The 19,741-nt window shown below is 41.6% G+C and overlaps 4 protein-coding genes across 4 annotated transcripts; 1 reads left to right on the top strand and 3 right to left on the bottom strand.

The window, feature by feature from the left end:
- Nucleotides 1-1,172: 1,172 nt before the first annotated feature.
- On the bottom strand, nt 1,173-5,978 carry ssu72 (SSU72 homolog, RNA polymerase II CTD phosphatase). Its single transcript, XM_085354203.1, has 5 exons — nt 5,713-5,978; nt 4,780-4,923; nt 2,527-2,666; nt 2,307-2,425; nt 1,173-2,087 (listed from the first exon to the last, which is right to left on the bottom strand). The coding sequence occupies exons 1-5, from the start codon at nt 5,790-5,792 to the stop codon at nt 1,986-1,988; spliced, it is 585 nt and encodes a 194-aa protein (XP_085210329.1). The 5' UTR covers nt 5,793-5,978; the 3' UTR covers nt 1,173-1,985.
- Nucleotides 5,979-7,620: 1,642 nt separating this feature from the next.
- Nucleotides 7,621-8,671, bottom strand: fndc10 (fibronectin type III domain containing 10). The gene has a single exon (XM_085354201.1). It carries the CDS (start codon nt 8,620-8,622, stop codon nt 7,621-7,623), a length of 1,002 nt encoding a protein of 333 aa, XP_085210327.1. The 5' UTR covers nt 8,623-8,671.
- Nucleotides 8,672-13,149: 4,478 nt separating this feature from the next.
- Nucleotides 13,150-14,183, top strand: ora4 (olfactory receptor class A related 4). Its single transcript, XM_085354200.1, has 2 exons — nt 13,150-13,236; nt 13,323-14,183. Exons 1-2 carry the CDS (start codon nt 13,150-13,152, stop codon nt 14,181-14,183), a joined length of 948 nt encoding a protein of 315 aa, XP_085210326.1.
- Nucleotides 14,184-15,194: 1,011 nt separating this feature from the next.
- Nucleotides 15,195-18,360, bottom strand: ora3.1 (olfactory receptor class A related 3, tandem duplicate 1). The gene is made up of 4 exons (XM_085354199.1): nt 18,091-18,360; nt 17,627-17,884; nt 15,880-16,116; nt 15,195-15,407 (listed from the first exon to the last, which is right to left on the bottom strand). The coding sequence occupies exons 1-4, from the start codon at nt 18,358-18,360 to the stop codon at nt 15,195-15,197; spliced, it is 978 nt and encodes a 325-aa protein (XP_085210325.1).
- Nucleotides 18,361-19,741: the final 1,381 nt, after the last annotated feature.

The following is a 19,741-nucleotide window of genomic DNA, read 5'->3' as shown; positions in this document are numbered from 1 at the left end:
CACAGTTCAATTATTTTTTTAAAATCTTCATCCACGATTTATTCATCCATGTATCCATGTCATTATTTTTTATATCTACTGAAATCCTTTATCCTCCTTTTTTTCTAACTGAGCTCTTAGCCACCTGAGCCATTTAATTCTGTGATAGTGCATTTCAGTGGACTCGTAACCCTACCCTTAGGGCGAGGGATTAGGGTTAGGCCTCCAGTGTGGGCCGGGGCCCCCTGGAGGGCCGCAAAGGTACTGCAGGTGGGTCGCATTAATAACAGAAATCCAGTTTGAAATTACTCACATGTACAGTCACATTTATATATATGTATTTATTTATATGAAAAGTGAATTAAAACAGGTGATTAATCATTACATTGAGTGATTTTTTAAATGCAATTTTCAAGTAAATTTATGAGGCTCTCTGTTTGACTAGAGCGAAAATTTAAGATTAGGTGGGCCCTGTGAGATTTTCTGGTTTCAGTGGGTTGCAGTACTCTTAATTTTGGGAATGTGTGTATTATTTTATTTTATTTACCTACTTTTTTAAAGGTGGAGTTTTGGCTTCTTTAACATGAATTTCCCCAAATATCCCAACTTCTGTATTATCTCATATTACCACTGGATTAAAGAATAGTAGTTGGATGTACCCAAGTATGTTAACTTCAGTACTTTACTCAGGTACACCTTCATTGTACTTTATATGTTATGCTGCTCTCTACTTCACTATATTTTGGATGCAATGTTTGTACTCCATACCATTCATGTTTGAACTTTATTAGCTTTTGCAGATTTCTAATTATAAATATACCAGTATTTCTACAGATCCACCACTGGGAGTATCCTCACTGCCATGCTGAAGGACCTACACCTTCAGCATGTGGTGAAGACATGCCCACCCTTGCAAATAGTATACAACCCACTCTACCACCCGAGCCTCTCCATGTTCTGTTCTGATATTTTAATATATTTGCTTTAGTCAAACTGAATCAATAATTCAAATCTAAATAAAGATCAGCCCATATTTTATATCCAATTCTGGTAATTTGTCCTCATCACTCATAAAACAGTCCTAACAGCGCTGTTAGTCTTCTAATACCCATTTTGTAATTAAATAACTCAGCAGGAACTAAATACTGATAAAGTCAAAAAAAGGGTCATGAACGATTTCTTAGAGAGGCTTCGTTCTTTAGTAGATTCATATGTACATACAGGAAAAAAGAAATATCAGGCACTCTGAGCCGAGCTCGCAGTTTGAAAATAAGTACAATGCTTCAGTTCAAGAAAAAAAAAAAACTCAAAACAAAATACTGTGGCCAGAAATACAGCATCGAGTTTAAATATCAACACATATCTGAAACACACCCGATGAAAGCCTCAGAGGTCTAGGTTTGGTTATTCATTATTAATTAGCCCACCCACTTAAAACTTAATCCTAACTAAATCTACAAACACATGGTCGCACAGAAACAAGCATACACTTCAAATAATTCTCCTCCAGCATGTAAACACATGTACACCCTCCCAAATATTAAATAAATCTGGCATATATGCTTGAATTAATCATAGATCTAAGAAAAAAAACAAAAACATTCTGTGCCAAACAAAAATGAAAGTAACTGGAGGAGCTGTTGAATCTGGCCTGTGGGTGTTGTGGCTCTCCCTGAGGAGACATAGTTGAGTGATTTGACTGGACCTGTGATATTTGGAGGGATTAACCTTGGCCTGACCTTGATCTGGAGGAATGAAAGGCAGAGCAAGAGTAGCGAGTCCATCCTCTGCTTAGAGGAAAAACCCATTATCAACAATATGTCCAACAGCAGCCATTTGTTAGGTCCTGACCCAAAGCTATTTATGTGTGTCTGTGGTTGTGTAGGCACACAACCTGTATGCACTGAGTCATGGATGACTGAGGAGTATGATGCATGTGTGTCCATATACTTCTGTGTGATTGCTTCTGATCTCGGTCTGTGTTTATTGCAAATTGTTGCAGAGTCTTAGTAGAAGCAGACAGTGTGAAGGAAAGGCCTGTTGCTTTTGTCCTCAAACTCTTGTAGGAGCTCGTCGATTTCATTCTCCATGTCGTCGGTGTGCTGGATCTGCAGGGGTGCACAAGGGAAAGCTATCAAAACACCACCTGTGCACGCACACGCCTCATTTCCACCACTCACAAAGATCGTTTAACCTTTCTTTAGGTGCCAACTGAAACAGTGTTGCACATTATTTACGTGTATATTTATTAGTAATTTGTTTAAAAAAAATAAAATAAAATTGTAAGAAAACGCCTCATCAAGAAGTTCTCAGATGCTGTCACTCACACATTGGCACAGCTCACAGATGAGGAAGGCGCCCAGTGTGGCTTCCTCGTGGTTATCCTGAATGTCTACATTGATTACATGCACGGGCTGCAGCGTCTCCTGCTCTCTGGAATTCAAATCTAGGAAACACATTAAAGACCAGGTAAAGGCAGGTAACAGTTGGAGAAGCAGCAAAGCGGTGGGTTTGTGAATGACTCCGAGTAATGTTACAAAACCTCACCCTCCACCACTTGGTCATAGACTCTCTCTTCACAGGTGATGACCAGGTCAAACTTGTCCTTGCAGTTCTGGAAGCGCTCTGGCTTTGATTTGATCCGCTTGTTGCGGTCCAGCATGTGCAGGATGCCGTTTTGTGTGTATCTGAAGAGCGAGGAGGGTCAAGGAATACACAGCACGAGGCAAGAAGGGGAAACCCCCCAAAACAAAACACTCAAAACAAAATAAAACTGATCAGAGCAACAGAGAGAGGATTTCAGTGTGCACCCAATTAGACTGAACTCACTGGTCCAAGCAGCATCTATATAAAGTGCATCTCGATCAAACTACACAAGGGGGCACGATGCACTTTTCAGTGACGTCTAGTTACATGAACTACATCGCCCTCTAGTGGTGCAGACTATTCACCAATGAGGGGTCAGAAAACAAGCTGAAAGGATGGATTTTCAGGAACATTGTTTACTTTTTTTTTTTTTAAACAGCATTAAATCCAGAGTTTTAATATTAACAAGCCACACTGGTACTGCCAGGCTGATGCAGACAATGTCACCATTGTTTGTTTTTTATTCTTTCAAAAAATTTGATTATAAACTATACAACCCACTCACTACAAATGGGAAGAGATTGTCTAAATAAATAAATAAAAGTAGTTGTTGTGCACTACATCAGTGAGATATCCATGCAAAACAGCAGAAAATACAGAAAAAAAAATACAAGCACAGTGACTTAAGTTAATCATGTGTCACAGGGTAATTTTCTTATTTAGGAGAACAGATTTGTTACTTTACCTTAATGCAGGCTGGGAAAAAACACCTACAATACAGGACCAGCAGCAGCACAACAGTAAATGACACCTCAGAGAAAACTTGCCTGACCTTTGAACATGCAGGCCTCTACAACCAGATGAATTAAAGGCAATTTCTGTTTTTAGCACATTTAAAAAAAACAAAAAGAAAGAAAGAAAATAAAAAAGTTGAACTAAAACAAAGGAAGGTTTAAATAGAAGGACCATGATTACTGGTTACTGATAGAAAATATGTGAACTTTATCATTAAAGTAAAAATAAATAAATAAAAGTCCTATGCATGCACAGTTAAAGTGCAGCCACTGAAGACTAACACACTTGTACTCTTTGTTGAACACCACTAATTATCTAATGTGTCTGAGTGCCTTGCATTAGCATAAACATCCCACATGCTAATGAGGAGAAACTGATAATCTTTAACTTACCTTGGGGCACTCAAGCCTACAGCTTAAAACAACCTCTTAGATTCATGGCCCTTATGCACCCCCCTCCCCCCCTCTGGGGTTAGTGGGTGTCATCCACTTGGGCAAACTCAGCCTCTTTGCTAATAGTTCATATTCTGTCCTTATCAAGTTTTACAATTTTGATAACTGAGACAATACTTATTCTCTACGACTAACTACAAAAGGCGAGTTTGTGTTACTTCAACAGTACAAATACTCTAAAGTATTGTTAAAATGCAATAATTGCATTAATCATTACACAGTAACGCTAAGCAGCCTCATCAAATTCACAAAAAACTGGTGTTTGTGGGGTAAACCCCCCCCCTGAAAACAAAACACCCTCAAACCTTTTAGTTAACAGAATTTAAAATAAAACTGAACCAGTTTTATTAACTTAAAAGCTAAAGTAAACTTAAAAAAGAAAAAAACAAAACAAAAAACGTATACACAGGCAGACTGAGTTTGTCTTTGTCAGTTTGGTAAAAACCTGCCTGATGAGGCTTCGCTGCACATTTATTGAGACTCTGGATGTGAGTTAACCCTCCTCAAAGTGTTGGGTTTGCATTTTCACACCAACTCTGAACTTATTTAAATGTTGCCTAAAACAAATATTACAATAACTAAAAGACTGAAACTACTTGAACTAAACATGTTAAAAAATAAACAGAAACAAGCAAAAACAGGAAACTTCAGTGAGCCAAATTACACCAATTTCAAATAAAAACAAATAAAATCCTAGCTCTTACCAAAGCAAACTTACTGCTGCACCGCTGCTGTATTGCAAGGCGTTTCTCCACACCCTACATGTTAAAGATTTAAAAACAAACCTTTTTACCATCATGGTTTTTTTTCTTTTTAAATCCCTGGACGTGGTTTCATCTCCTTTCACTGCCCAGTGTCCAAAACAACTATCTAATCAAGACAGATACACGGCCCACGTTTACTTATCTGGCTCCTAGTATATGTGAGTGTAAGGATGTGTGTGATGTTGTGTGTGGGAAGGGGATACAGTTCCTTGTCCTTGCGGACCAAGTCGTTGTACATCTGTTCATATGTCGTTTTGAAGTCATACACATTTGGCTTATCCGGAGCAGGACCGGGTAGCTTCACATGAGACCCTGTCCCAAATGAACGCACATCAAATCCACGTTTGCTGCAGAGAGGAAAGGACAAGAGAGTGAATTATGAAACAACTTTGAGAAAATATTACGAAAGCACAAGGAAATAAGTCTTTCCACAGCAGTCACGTAACCTGTAAACCCAGCCCTGTAAACTGCCTCCTCACATATTTAGAATAAGACTTTATGAAACCCAAGACACCTCAAAATACCAATTTCCACCTCAGCTGACCATTTTAATTTTAAAAAAGGAAATTAAATATAAAAAAAATAAAATAGGTGACAGTTTGTCACCCTGGTCTGCAGATCTTTTTAACCCAGCCTGTTTTTCTAATCCAGTGCAGTTAGTAAGAATATATCTAAAGAGGGCGGAAAGGCTCTTTTTGGTAGTGACATCTGATCGACACAACACAAAACTCCATAAAATGTGGTGGATGAGGCAGCTGACGGAGCCTGCCGTCGCTGTGAAACCTCCAGACGCTCCCTCTCGGAGGATTCCCTACAGGGGGCGCTCTTGTTAAAATGTGGGGGGAGAATACAACCCAACAACTTGGGCCTTGGTGTGACTTCTCTAAAAATCAGTTTGACAGCAGAATCTTAGTTAAGACCATTCTAGGCGACCCTAAACCTGTGAAACACGGCCAGAAAGCTAGTTTTAGTCGAGCTGCAGCCTCGGTGTGGCGCTCTGAGCTCGAAGTCCATTGTTAAAAAGCGTCGAGGCCTGACGGGCTGTCACCGCATCGACACGGCTCAGAAAGCCGCACAGATTTCGATCACTTTTTGGCCGCCTTCCTTCTCTCTTCTTCCAGCCGTCTCATCTTTACCTGAGGATATTGTGCGCTTCCATACTGCGGTTCTGGTTGCTCGAGCACACAACCGCTACACGCAGCGGGTGGCTCGGCATCGCGACTCTCCGGCTGAAACTAACCGATATGAACTCAAAACCTAACTGAGGCTGTTACTTTTATCTCTATGAGAGAAATAAAGAATAAAAAACCAGTTGTTTGGATCAACGAAAACGCTTTTCGAGTGTAGATACAGCGCGACAAGCTCGTCTTCTATAGAAGCAGGAAGTTAAAATGGCGGAGCGGCACCTTGCCCTGGATACGGCTTTAAGTGATGTCATGTTGAGGGCGGAGCTTCGCAGCTCTCAGCGCAGTGAGGCCACGTAACGTCAGTAAGGAAAACATGCCGGAAGAGCTCGGCCTTCTCTTTTCGCCACAGTAGAAGTGGCTAAAATCTCTCGTACCATTAAAATCTTCAGTAAGCAGACACAGTCAACGGGCTTTTAGCAGCAGGGCATACAAACACAGGGACCATTAATTCCACATTTCATGTCTTACAACGTTTACTTTGTATTTAATATGTTCGTACAGTGCTGTGTTTTGGCTGCTGTCTACGACATTGCAAGGCTATTTCCAAACTGTTTTAAGGCCATCACTCTACAGCAGGATAAATCATTCACAAGTGGAAAACATTGGAGAATGCCGCAAGTGTTCAGGGTGGACTTCCCAGCAAAATCAAAGTCCTACATTTCAAACTCAGATATGTCCAGTTAGAAAAAGACTGAACAAGTATGGGCTGCTTGGGAGCCGGGAAAAAATGGTCATGACTTAGGTTTGTAAAATTGTATCTGAACAAGCCACAATAATCCCAAACATAGCAGCAAATCTAAAATAGAATAGCTGAAAAAGAAATCTGTCTGCCTGTCTACACATGAAAGAATGAAACTTAATAGCTAATCTTTTTGTAATATTTAAGTCACCATCTTGTCTTTTTCTGTAGTTTTCATGCATTGTAATGTTTTGTGGGTCAATTTTATTTTTAATTTTTTTGGTTCTTGTTTTGTATGTGCACGCATACACACACACACACACACACACACACACACACACACACACACACACACACACACACACACACACACACACAGAAAAAGAAGAAGAAGAAAAAGGACAGCTTCTCAATATTAAAAATGACCTCATAGTACTTTATTCACTGACAGCAGGACAGAAAGGTGGTTTAACTGAAGATGTTTGGCACAGTATTTGGAGATTGTACACCAGATTGTATTGCCCTTCAGAAAATGACAAACAAAGCAAAAACAGTGCTGTTGTGACTGACTCGAGTGGAGAAATGTGTTAACTGGTAAAGTTTCATTTTTCGGTGTCCCATTAAGGACACTTTTACCGACTGTCCATTTAGCAAAACTCTTGTTTCTCATGTACTCAGAGCCATTTCATTATTGGTATTGCTGTAGACATGCTGCCCGATTCAATCCCCAGACAGCCTTGACCAAACGTGACACAGTAAACTGCCGTATTTACAAACTGCAGATAACCAGTAGGCTAATTTTGGTTCAGTGCATCCTCGCGAGGTTCAGAAGGCATGTTATTAGCAGAGCCACAGTAGATTGTGCTTCAGTTAGGTCATAACAGGATGAGTGTGTCATACTGGAAAAACGGAAAACAGGACTACTATAGATATTAACTATGATTGCGAGATTTATGGAAACTTGTTTCAGCAGCTGAGAAAACTCTTTTTGCCACTGAAAAAACAAAATTTTGGGTTATTATCGCAAAAACTGACTCAAAATTGAGAAAATAACTTGAAATATTGATACATGGATTACAAAAAAACCCTCTGTTCATTTTCCCCCCAGGGGCAGAAACAAGTCTCCACAGAGATAACACATGACCGCGGAGCGCGTTCATGTGGGTCATTTTAGTGCATCAGTGATGTGAGTGAGCGCGGTAGGAGTACGTATGCTGTGCCGCGGGGCTCATGATGTTTTCCGTGATGTACGCCACCAGCAGGCAGATGATGACCAACATCACGCAGATAGCCCCGCCCACCGTTGTCATGGCGATCACAATGTCTTGCATCCCGGACGGCGGCAGCGTGAACTCCACGCAGTCCCGCTGCTCCGGCCTCTCGGCTGGCTCGGAGCGGCCCAGGTTGCGCAGACAGATGCGGTACGGGATGTTCTCGTGCAGCTCGGTGAGCAGAAAGTCCCTGCAGCCCGACCCAAGATGGACACCGGCGCACTCAAACTGAGTGTAGCTGCCATTCCACCAGCAGCTTACCTCGTAGCCCCCGCGTCTGTGGCGTCGACCCCTGAAAACAGAGTCTGATCGCGGAGTTTCCTCCTCTGTCGCATTCGTCCCAGGACTGCTGGCCTCTTTAGTCTTTGTGGATTCGGACTCGTGGGTCCACTGTAACAGTACGCTGCCGTTGTTGAGAATATTTGCCACCAGCCTCCCGAAAGACACCGCACTCCTGCATTCTCCCTTAGAGCACTTGTACCCAAACAGAGTTTGCCGAAAGCACAGCTGCCCCCCAATGCCTCCCTCGATCACTCTGTAGGCGCACACCGGCGATGGCACGTCCTCTGGGCTCCATCTCGGTGCCCTGCCAGGGCTGTCAGATATCACAGTATTATTATTATTATTATTACTATTGCCTCGACTTGTGTTGAACAAGGAGCTCTTCACGTGGCCTGTTACCTCTTCATGCTTTGATGGTGGCCTGCTCTGATCGCTGGGAGTCACGTTAGTCTGTTTCAGCCAATTTTGGGTCACATTATTTCTGTCTCTCACCTCTGATGAGGGCGTCGATAATGATGATGATGATAATGATGAGCTATTGAGCTGATGAGAGCCAGCTGTCTGGGGTAGCGTGCAGAGCAGCAGTGCCGATAAGGCGAGCAGGGATGGTCGCTGTGGGTTTGTCATCTCACCGAGCTCTCGTCGAGTTATTTCCTCTCACAGTGGATCAGATGGGCGATGGCTGAAATGTCTGCCATAAGATGCGATCCAATTCAGTGCACGCGAAGAAAATCCGCGTGAAACGGGATCCATGGGCGACAGAAATAACATTGAGTCATGCGCCCCGTGCAGTTGGTGAGAGATCCGAGGGTGACCTTGCAGGATGAAGTTAATGCACCAGAAACGGCGATAAAAGTGGCCTCAGTGCAGCTCGCTGCTCCCGGACAGTTGGAGTGGACCGGAGGAGCAGGCTCGTGCCATCAGATTGGATTTCTTCTTCCCGTCTGGCTTGACGTAAATGGCTTTGATGCCTGCTGTGTTAGAGTGCACGTGCAGGAGCGCGCCCCGCGGAGTGCTGGGCAGCGTGGGTGCGTGCACAAAATATTTCTTGTCATCAGTGCTCGGTTTGTGAGTCATCAGCCCACACAGAGCTTCAGGTAGCTGTCAAGTCACCTGTGCGGACTCCCGAAAACAGCACTGATGGAGGGATTGAAGTCTGCCCACCTGCGCTGAGTGTATCCTTTATGACTTATAAAGGATACACTTTAGGTCGCTGGAAGAAAATGTGCTCAGTTACAACGTTACAGCATCGATGCTCTTTTCATGGCTTCAGCCTGGAAAATGGTCAGATTGTCTGAGATGAAGTCAAACTGAGTTCAAAGCCAGAGTGTTGTGACCCTGTGTAAAATTAAATAAAAACGGAAAGATTTGCAAACCTCACAAACCCATATTTTTTCCACAACAGAATAAAGAAAGCATATATTTGAAATGAAAGTATGTACACCTTTAAGAAAAAAATATCAGCTCATCTTTTTATTTGATGGTAGTAACACATATCAAAAAAGCAGAACAAAGCCACGTTTATCACTGTTTACATCCGCTCCTCTGCCTCTGTTAACAACAGCCTGGGAACATCTGGGAACTGAGGGGACCAGCTGTTCGAGTTTTGGGAGAGGAACGTTGTCCCATTCTTGTCTGATGCAGAAGTCAAGCTGCTCAGCAGTCCTGGCTCTTCTTTCTCATATATATATATATATATTAGGGGTGCAACATTTTTAAATGTAATGTTGCTAAAACAACAAAATTATTAAAAAATAAATAAATCTATCTGATCGAGAAATCACTCATCTTTGGAAAAGAGAGTTTATTACAGCGAAATGGCTCTTTCCAAAATAAAAGCTATACTATACGCTTCTTCTGGGCTATATTCTCAGCAGCATATTAAACATATCAGGTGCCCATAAGGAGAATCATGTGCTAACGGCTGTCTAAATGACTCGGGTAAAGTTTGTAGCATGTGTGCTTGTTGTTTTTGTCTGCTTCCACTTGTCTTTGAACTAGGATGATGTCGGCGTAAATGTGCAGTCATATTCGTTGTGTTCCCACTAGTTCTGTCAGCGTTACTGTTGTTAAAATGACTTTAACGCCATAACGCCGCAAATCACCGTTAACGTTATATGAAGTCATTCTTTTTTGAACAAAACTCAAAACAGAGGCTATTAATCTTTGAGTAATTTCTAAAGCCCCCCCACATGCGTACTACCCTTTAGGGCTAAGCCCCAGGTGTATCAAATGCCTGCCTCCGCCTCTGGTTCCCACCAGTTGAGCATTGCCTGGCACATCTGACATACTGTTTTACTTTTGTCCATGATGTGCTTACCATCAGGGTCATGCTTCACATGAAAACCAAGATAGTTCCAAACGCCAGATCTGAATGAGGGTGGGGGAGGTTCAATTTCGGGTAGCGTTGAGGAAGTTGCCATGTTGCAACGAGCTTAGCTTCTGTCTTGCTAGCTTGCGCTATGCTCAGTCGATCTGCACTCGACAGTGCAGCCTAGGCGGAGTAGTCGAACGCAGATCCACTGAGCGCTCAACACAGACAGCATCGTCAGAAGAAAAGTTGATAAAATAAATAAAACATTTTGTATTGTTCGATACATATGCACACCGAACCGAAAGCACTGTATCGAACGGTTCAATATGGATATGTGCACCTCTAATATATATTAGGGGTGCATAATTGCATATATTTGGTTCAAAATGAGCCAGATGTTTTCAGCTGGTGAAAGGTCTGGACTGCAGGCAGGCCCATCAGCACTCTGACACTTTTACTATGAAGCCATGCTGTCTCCCATCCAGACAGAAGATGCTGTCTGGATGCATATGTTGCTCCAAACCTGTATGTACCTTTCAGCACTGATGGTGCTTTTCCTGATGTGCATTAATGCCATTTCCTCTGGCACTAATCCACATCCAGACTATCACTGCAGGATTTTGAACTGACTCTTGATAACAAGCCCAAAGCTCTCACTCCTTTTGTTTTTTAGGCCAGATGATACAATGATAGAGTTTTAACCCAGATTTGTGGATTTCTCAACATGCTCCTGAGCCCATGCAGTGATTCATGACAGAATCATCACAGTTTGTAATGCAGTGCTGCCTGAGGGCCTGAAAATCACGGGCATCCAATATTGATTTTCAGCCTTGTTCCTTGCACACAGAGATTTCTCCCAATTTTCTGAATCCGTCGATGATATTACGCTCTGCACATGACGAGATATTCAAAGTCTTCACATTATTTCCTCCTTAATGTGAGGAAATAATGTTCCTCACATTAAGGAACATTATTTCTAAATTCTTCCACAAACATTTGGCTTAAACCTCTGCCCATCTTTACTACAAAATCTGCCTCTCAAAGACTCTTTTTATGCCGAATGACATTAATGACCTGTTGCTAAGTAACCTAATTAGTTGCAGTGTGGCTCCATAGTCCTTTACGTAGTTGTTAGGCAAGCAAAAGGTTGCTGACCTGGTTCCAGTCAGAGATATAATTCCCTTTTGGCTTGAGTCAGGAAGGACATCCAGTGTAAAACACTTTGTGATAAGGGAGCGGCTCAAGAGTAGTTAGATGCAGACTGATCCTCCAGCTGTTTCTTTTTAGTAACGCATTTTCCCCCCCATCCCAATTAGGGCATCAAATTCAAGTAAGCTGAAAATTGTCACACACTAGTAAAATGTCAAAGTTTACATATTTATATGTTTTCTGTGTTCTATTATAGATAAAGTGTAGGTTAATGAGATGTGCAAATCATTACATTCTGTTTCTATTTACGTTTTACACAGCGTGCCAACTTAAGCTAACATAAGAGTGCTTTTGATTGCATCCACGTTTGTATTAAATAGCCTACAGCTAAAATTTGTTTGGTCCGCGGTGTACTCGGGTTATAAAGCCACAGTCCAGCAATCTTATCATTCAGTATTTGTACTGTAATTATATACTTTGTAGTATATAATTTACTGTTGCTGGTCGCAGTTTTTGTCATATGAAAGAGCAGGAAGGCATACACTTTGCTCAGCATTAGATGACATAAAGCTGGGATATTTAATATTTAAGCACTTTGCATGTCTGTAAACTGACGAGTTTACACCGAGACTGATGACATGACACTCATGACACATCTTGTATTGATGTTCGAAACATGAGTATTAACAGGTTCTTCAAACCAAAGTCACTGCTGCTGATTAAATGTGGTTCAAAATCACATTAATGCACTTTGCATGTGCTCATAACATGTTGTTATATCCGCTCGTGAGTTTGGACTCTGTTGATGCACGGCTATACTCTGATGCAGTCCTTCTTCTGTGAGAGTCGTAATGTTTGCTGTTGTTGAGACTGGTTCTGGGAGTTTGATGAACAACCTTTTGGTTACGAACATCTGACCTCCACATAATACAAGCCCCCCCCGCCCCAAAAAGAACTTTGTGCAGTCTACAGCAATATGCAGTGTAAATACAAAACAAAACAAATACATTAGTATTTTGGAGATTCATGGGTTCTCTTATGGAAACTCTCCTGATGATAAAAAACAGAAAACAAAGCGGAAAAAAATTCCACTGCTGATTCATAATGATGATGTTCGGTTCTCAGTGTACATTTAACTAAGATGTGCTTAGCTAAGAGTAATTGAGTTTTCTCAAGAGATTAACCGGTAAATAATTAACACCAAGGGAGTGAGTGTGAATGGCTGACTAAAAGATTTTAAGTGCTGAATCACTTGAACGTTTTCTTTCTGGTGCATTTGGTCACCTGTTACTTTATTGCCCTTTAGCTAAGCTTATCATGAGACAATAAAAACAAACAAATAATACCCAGGTCAGATTGCTAATCCATTGCAGAGTTATGTGCTGTGGTTAGTATGAGTAGTGACTTGCAGGTGTTCGTGTGTTGATGGGCAGCATGTTGAACTGCTCTGTGACGCATGGATAGCTGGAAAATGCGTACCTTCGTGCTCTCGCAGCGTCTAATGGTCAGATTAAATTGACCTTGAGACTGATCAGCAACATTTGTTTATGTGTGATGAATGTGTTTGTTTATCAGTGTGCGCATGTATAAAACACAATGAGAACTGTGAGGAGTAGAGCTCTTCAAGCTCACATACCAGCCTTTTGTTATAAAGAGAAGGAGAAGTACGTCGCCATGCAGAGGATGATACCATGTCAAAGGTCCTCACTGTAGAAGCGATTTTGTTTGGGGTCTTGGTGTTTTCTGGTATTTTGGGAAACATCCTGGTCATCTATGTGGTGAGAAAGCACACAGTATTTGGAGTGTGAAGTGGGCTGAATGTTTTGGTTTGAGTTGTTCTCAGTCTGTCTCGTTTTGCTATCAGGTGTTTCAGTCAGTGACTAAGACTCCACCTCGGAGACTCCCTCCTTCGGACCTTATTCTGGTGCACCTGTCCCTAGCAAACCTGCTGAGCTCACTTTTCCGCACAGTGCCTATTTTTGTGTCAGACCTGGGCTTGGATCTGTATTTGTCCTCCGGATGGTGCAGAGTCTTCATGCTGCTGTGGGTGTGGTGGCGAGCCGTGGGATGTTGGGTGACCCTGACGCTGAGTGCTTTTCAGTGCACCACACTGAGACGCCAAAATGTGGCCTTTGGACCTCTTACTGTCCAGAGGGAGAGGCGACGGCTCTGGGTTGTCCTGGGGGTGGTGTGGGGGGCGAACCTGGCTTTCTCTGTCCCTGCACTGGTATACAGCACTCATGTTAAAGGCAATGCCACAGTGGAGCTGATGGTGATCAGTTCCACCACCAGGCCTCTGCTAGGCTGCGTCTGGGAGTTTCCATCAGAAGAACAAGGCACGGTCTTCGCCTCTACTTCGCTGGCAGTGAACGAGGTGTTGCCGCTGGTGCTGATGGTTTGCACCAATGTTGCCACACTGCACGCTTTGGCCAAGCACATCCGAGCTGTTGCCTCAGGAGGGACCCACACCGAACTCGACAAACATCTGTCTAGCGAACGTAAGGCAGCTCAAGTAATCATGTCTCTGGTGTTGCTGTTTGTTGTCTGCTGGGTGCTACAGGTTGCTGCAGTAACGTACTACAACCACAACAGGGGGCACCATGCTGAAGGGCTGCTGACTGTTTCCCATTTTTCTTCTTCACTGTTTGTGGGATTCAGCCCCTTGGTGGTGGCCCTGGGACATGGAAAACTGAGGAGAAAAATCATGAGTATGATGCTAGGGTGAGCTACAATTCTTAAATGTCACAGTAAGGGTGCCGAAAAGCAGACTAAATCCCCAACGGCTACAGGAAAGAAAAAAACAGTTTTTGTTGTTCAAAGAGAGATGAAGGTCATAAAAGTGCAAGAGAAGATTAAATAAAAATAAATTCTGAACAAGAGCACTCAGAGAAGAGCAAGGACTATACTAAAACTCTCATGTTTTATTATGTTTTTATTACAACACATTGAGGTGTGACCTTTGACTCATGACCTTAAAGCATTACATACTAAAATGGTGTCTTTATTTTATTGTCTTTACTCATATGTTTGGAGCAGAGTCGAATGAAATCTTTGGCTCCTATAAACGGTTAAATTTGGGATTTTCACATATATTCATGCGGTGTGGGATTTTGCAAAACTTTCTAGCGTCTTTGTGACATTAAATAAATAAAAAGAATGTTGTACAGCTCTCTTCAAGACCTTTCTATTTAAACTATTACTCAATATGGTTTTTTAATCATTTTTTAAGGTCATCTTTTATCTCAGGTGCTAACAATGAAGGTTGAGGTCGACTGCCAACCTAGATACTCATGTCCCTCAAGGTCTAGGATATTGTTTTGGGGCAATATTAATTTTCAATTTCACATTTGGTGTCACCTTGACATTGACCAAATTTTCATGAACTGAAGCGCAACATATTACAACATAGAAACATCCTCAATCAAAAATACACCAAAACTGTTCTTTGGAAACCTCTTCTTGGCTACAAACATACGTTTCTGAAGGTTAGCCTTGTGTTTTCCCACTCATTTAAAATTAGTGAGACAAAAAACATCACCAGAAGCCATAATGGTAATTAATGATGTTATACTGAACCAAAAACAAAATGCTTCAGCCACTGCCGTGGTACTTTTTTTCTTTCCTTTGGACCCTTTTGTCTATAATGAATACAAAAAAATAAAAAAAATAAAAAAACAATAGATCATGATTAGTGATGGCATATTAGGTGCATCTCCAGAGCTTTTGCAGAGTACCATCAGTGCACGAGTGTGGACTTGATACAAGAACGAAGCTGCCGGTGGCCGACCGCCAGAATGACAGGTGACAAGGCAATGAAGATGATGTTGGCAAAACGAGCAATGACCATCAGATAATTGGCTGAGGAGCCACGGTTGTAGTTGAAGTAGTTGACAGAGATAACACTGGTCCCCCATGAGAGGATGAAGAGTAGTACGAGGGTGAGAATCACCTGGGAAAAAAAAGCACACAATTAAAAAGAAAGCCCTTTCAGAGTTCAAGACTTTGCTGAATTTGCTGTAGTGATTTACTCTTAAACACATCCAGTCACATAGCTCATATCTAAAAAGACTGATTTACAGCTGAGCTCATCACTCTATGCAAATACAGCAAACTGAAACAAAGAGTGATGACTCAGAAGAGACTGCAAGTGGTTGCTGGAGCGATTGAAACAGGAGGCAGGGCTGCAGTGGCACTCATATGTCACAGGGAGATATGAGAGAATTTGCACCTGAAACAAACCAGCACATTGGGAGGATGCGTTTGATGACAGTGTGAATGTGCAGCTGTCCCTTCTCAAGCTGATGTCCTTTTCTTTGAGGCAATGCATTTACATTTTTTAAAAGCAACTTATTACATTTAAAAATTAATTTACACAGCTCGCTGACTCCTTCATCTACCTCCAGTGCCCCCTTCTTCCTCACCTTGGCTGCTCGTTTCTCGGCTGGCACCCGCTTTAATACCGGTGCGTCTTTCTGTGGATTCCGACCATGGGTGTAGAGGGTATAAAGCGAGGTTAGGTTTGTAATGGCCATCAAGATTATAGGAATCATTTCATGTATCACCAAAGATGTGGTGGCGTAGGCCAGGCCAATGGTGGAGGGAAAGTTCCACACACAGCCCAGCAGAGGGCGTGTTGTGCTGCTCACCAGCATCAATGTCTGAGGAAAGAGCAGGGAGAGCAGAGGGTGGGTCATGTGCTCAGCCAGCAAGTCAGAGAGATTATTATTTTTCTAGATCATTGATAGATTTTGGCACTCAAAGCCGATAAGCCAAGAATCTGTGAACTCGTAATACATTCTTAATTTTTTAAAATAGAGTTGAGAGAAACAAAATAGAGAAAAAGTAAATCAAGCAAATGCTTATGGCAAAACCAATGGGACAAAACATATGCAGTACTGCAATACACAGTAATACTAGAATTACTGTAGTAGTTAAAATAATACCAAATGGTCTAGTCTGAGTTTAATGATGATTATGGTTGCTGATAATGTTTTAGATGACCTCATTTTGGTTCTTGTCTCTTTTAAAATATGTAATTATTATTATGGCCCTGATGAAATCAGAGGGGTTGGAAGAACAACACATACACTATACTAGGTACACCTTATTAGAAGTCACTCAGAGACTGTGGTCCACATTGAGATGGTAACATCACACAGTTGATGCAGATTTGTCAGCTGCACATGTGGCATTTAAAGATGCTCAGCTGATACTACAATGCCAAGGATGTGCCAAGAAATTATCCCTCACTCAGTTACACCACCATCAGCCTGACCCATGGATACAAAACAGGGTGGATCCATTTTTACATGTTATTTAAACTAACTTCTGACCCTGTCATCTGAATTCTGCAGCAGAAGTCAAAATTCATCAGATCAGTCAACATTTTTCCAATCACGTATTGTCCAATTTTGATGAGCCAGCGTTAACTGTACCCTCAGTTTCCAGTTGCTGCTGACAGTGTTGTCAGTGTTCTGCTGCTGTAGCTCATTGGCTTCAAGGTTTGACGTGTTGCCCAAAATTCTCTTCTGCATATCTCAGGTTTAACAAGTGGTTATCAAAAAAAGTCCTTTTTACAGAGAGAACTGCCGCTCACTCGGTATTTTCCTCTGTTAATTCTAGACTTGGTTTTGAAGGAAAGGCCCAGCAGATAAGCAGTTTCTGAAATACTCAGAGGAGCCCACACAACAATCATCCCCATGCTGATGCTTAGTTTAAACTTCAGAGGTCATCTGGACCTCATGTCAATGCCAAAATGATTGAAGTTGCCTATTAGATATTTGTTAATGACAAGTTAAACAGATGTACCTACTAAAATGGCAGATCTGTGTCTATGTAAAGATCTATATGACTGTTAAAATGTGAAATGCATTTATTCATTCTTTTTTTTGTAATTAAATGATAAATACAGTGTCAAAGATTTGATAACCATATGAGTATCATCAGTACATACAAAACTATTGCATTAGTTTTGAATACAAGCTAAGTATTTTTTACTAATTGTGTAATGTAATGTTTCAGACAGTCATTGTTATACGTGTCACTTTATGTGATAGAATAACGACAGGGAAAACATTGATTGATAAAATAATTTGAAAAATTACTATTCATGATGACAAATAAAAAGAAATAGACTACTTGGAAGGTCCTTGGCAGTGCCCCTCTCACCTCTGTAGTGTTCTTGTTCCCATTAGAGGAAAATATATGAGCTGGAATCGAGTAAATAAGGTTACCAATCCAGATGAGGCCCAGGCACATCAGGAGGGTCTTAGGAGCACCCCGGGGCCCATTTGTAGCACCAGGAGCCACACGCTTCAACGTCTGGAGGTGGAACGCACTGAGGAAAAGTGTTGACCACGCATTGACTGACCGCAGCCACACCGACATTCCCATTAGCAACTGACAAAACCCTTTGGCTGTATATATCTGTAACAACATAAGAGGGGCTTAAAGGTGTAAGCGCAAGGGGCTCACAAGTTAAATCTAGATTTAATTTGGTTAATTTGATCTTTCATGCATGTTTTCTGTGTAAAACACATCATTCGGTGAAACACAACCAACATAGAGTATTGAAAAAAAAAAAAGAAAGACTATGAAATGAGTGAAGAGTGAATTATGGACAATGACAATACCTGCAGTCCAAACTCTGAGATGATAAGGAGTGTGTTCCTCAGTAGTGATACCAGCAAGTTAGACATTGCCATGTTAACGATGATGATGTCCGAGTTACGTCCCCAGTTATGCTTCAAGATTATGCTCTTACCAATGACCAGAATCACAGTGGTATTGCCCAGAATTCCCATTATCACCAGGATAATGTAAAAGGCAGTTTGTGCAGGGGAAACAAAGATATGCATTCTCATCCCTGCAAGATCTTTTCTTTGGTCCGAGAGGCTGCTCATTGTTCCACAAATAAATAGACCAAGCTGTAAAGGAGTTTTAACAGCTCACGAAAAGTTCTGAAGAAATTTTCATCGTTGATTTGAATGAATATCAAGTGAAGATATATTAGTTATTATCCTCGAACAAGCTAGTAAGACGCTGGACTGTAGTTAACTGGCCTTTTGGTTGATTTTTTCAGTTTGAAGATGGAATCACCTGCGTTACTCCTCCATGGACTTACTGGAATAAAATGATCTCGCCTGTATCATTGGAGCTGTGCTCTTGTAACACAACCACTGTTCAGGCCACAGAACATTACAAAGCATCCACGATACTCGAGTCCTCGGAGAGCATGAGGTGTATATTAATGAAACACAGGAGATTAATCTACTTCCTTGCATAAACATGCTTCCGTTGCAAGTTTGCTACCATCATCCTAAGGGAAGTGAAGGCTGTTTAGCGTGTGGTCATGAAACCTACTAACAGATATTCCTAAAGAAAATCAATACTTTGCACCTTTGTTAGAATAAGTAACTTAGTGGGAATTCCTCTCTCCTTATTCAGGACACGTTGCAGTGTTCACCAGTAGAAATTTTACAGTTTCTTGGCACTCTAGGCAAAAATGCACAGAGGGTTTCTCCATTTATGTTATAAGGTTACGTTATAATGTATTTGATTCAAATCCAGGCCAAAGACTTTCTGCATGGTCTCTCTCCGCGTGCACCAGCTTTCTATTAAGGTCCAAGACAAGGCAGACATATTAGGTTAATTGGTGGTTCTAAATTGGGCCTACTTGTGAATATGAGTCGGCCTCTGTGTTAATCATGTAATGAATTGGCGACCTGTCAAGGATGTACCCCGCCTCTCACCCTGTGACAGCTGAGATAGACTCCAGCCCCATATCACTGAATTGGATTAGCAATTAAGGAAAGATAGATGGAGTATTTTTATCACCAACTGAGCGAGGCTTCCTTCTTATTTGTGTCATTAATGCTAGCAGCACCCGGCAGGGGGTATACTCATCTTTTTAAATTAGATGACAGGTTGCACTGAGTTAGCGTAACTGTAAGACAAGAAAAAAGAAAAAGTTTCTGAAATGTGAGATGTGCAACGACAAAATGCATTCTGCATTGCATCGAGGGATCAAATCAATGCTCCAGTTAACATCTTTATCCCCTTTGTGAACGCATGAGTTACTTATTTATGAAGCAGAACATCACTTCTACTCATCCTAAATGAGTGCATTATGACAAGAGAACAGGAAGTTTCCCCATTTACTTAGTTTTCAGTATCTCAGTATCTGTAGGGCTGCGTCAGGAAGGTCATCTGGCATAAAGACTGAGCGGGTGAAAGTAGCCCCTTGATTACAGCTAATGACCACTAGATGGCGCCTTAAACAAA

This window comes from Diplotaxodon limnothrissa, linkage group LG5 (genome assembly GCF_057381915.1).
Source record: "Diplotaxodon limnothrissa isolate DT_005_m linkage group LG5, D_limnothrissa_male_GT1.1, whole genome shotgun sequence".
Classification (NCBI taxonomy): domain Eukaryota; kingdom Metazoa; phylum Chordata; class Actinopteri; order Cichliformes; family Cichlidae; genus Diplotaxodon; species Diplotaxodon limnothrissa.
Note: the sequence above shows the minus strand (reverse complement) of the source record. Positions and strands in the feature narration are given on the sequence as shown.

Coding starts and splice junctions, on each gene's coding strand:
- ssu72 (XM_085354203.1), bottom strand. CDS start 5,792: ATGCCGAGCCACCCGCTGCGTGTAGCGGTTGTGTGCTCGAGCAACCAG. Junction 4,924..5,712: donor GAAGCGCACAATATCCTCAG/GTAAAGATGAGA, acceptor TCCTCTCTGCAG/CAAACGTGGATTTGATGTGC. Junction 2,426..2,526: donor CTATGACCAAGTGGTGGAGG/GTGAGGTTTTGT, acceptor TGTGTTTCCTAG/ATTTGAATTCCAGAGAGCAG.
- fndc10 (XM_085354201.1), bottom strand. CDS start 8,622: ATGACAAACCCACAGCGACCATCCCTGCTCGCCTTATCGGCACTGCTG.
- ora4 (XM_085354200.1), top strand. CDS start 13,150: ATGTCAAAGGTCCTCACTGTAGAAGCGATTTTGTTTGGGGTCTTGGTG. Junction 13,237..13,322: donor ACATCCTGGTCATCTATGTG/GTGAGAAAGCAC, acceptor TTTTGCTATCAG/GTGTTTCAGTCAGTGACTAA.
- ora3.1 (XM_085354199.1), bottom strand. CDS start 18,360: ATGAGCAGCCTCTCGGACCAAAGAAAAGATCTTGCAGGGATGAGAATG. Junction 17,885..18,090: donor TCTCAGAGTTTGGACTGCAG/GTATTGTCATTG, acceptor ATGTTGTTACAG/ATATATACAGCCAAAGGGTT. Junction 16,117..17,626: donor GGAACAAGAACACTACAGAG/GTGAGAGGGGCA, acceptor CTCTTTCCTCAG/ACATTGATGCTGGTGAGCAG.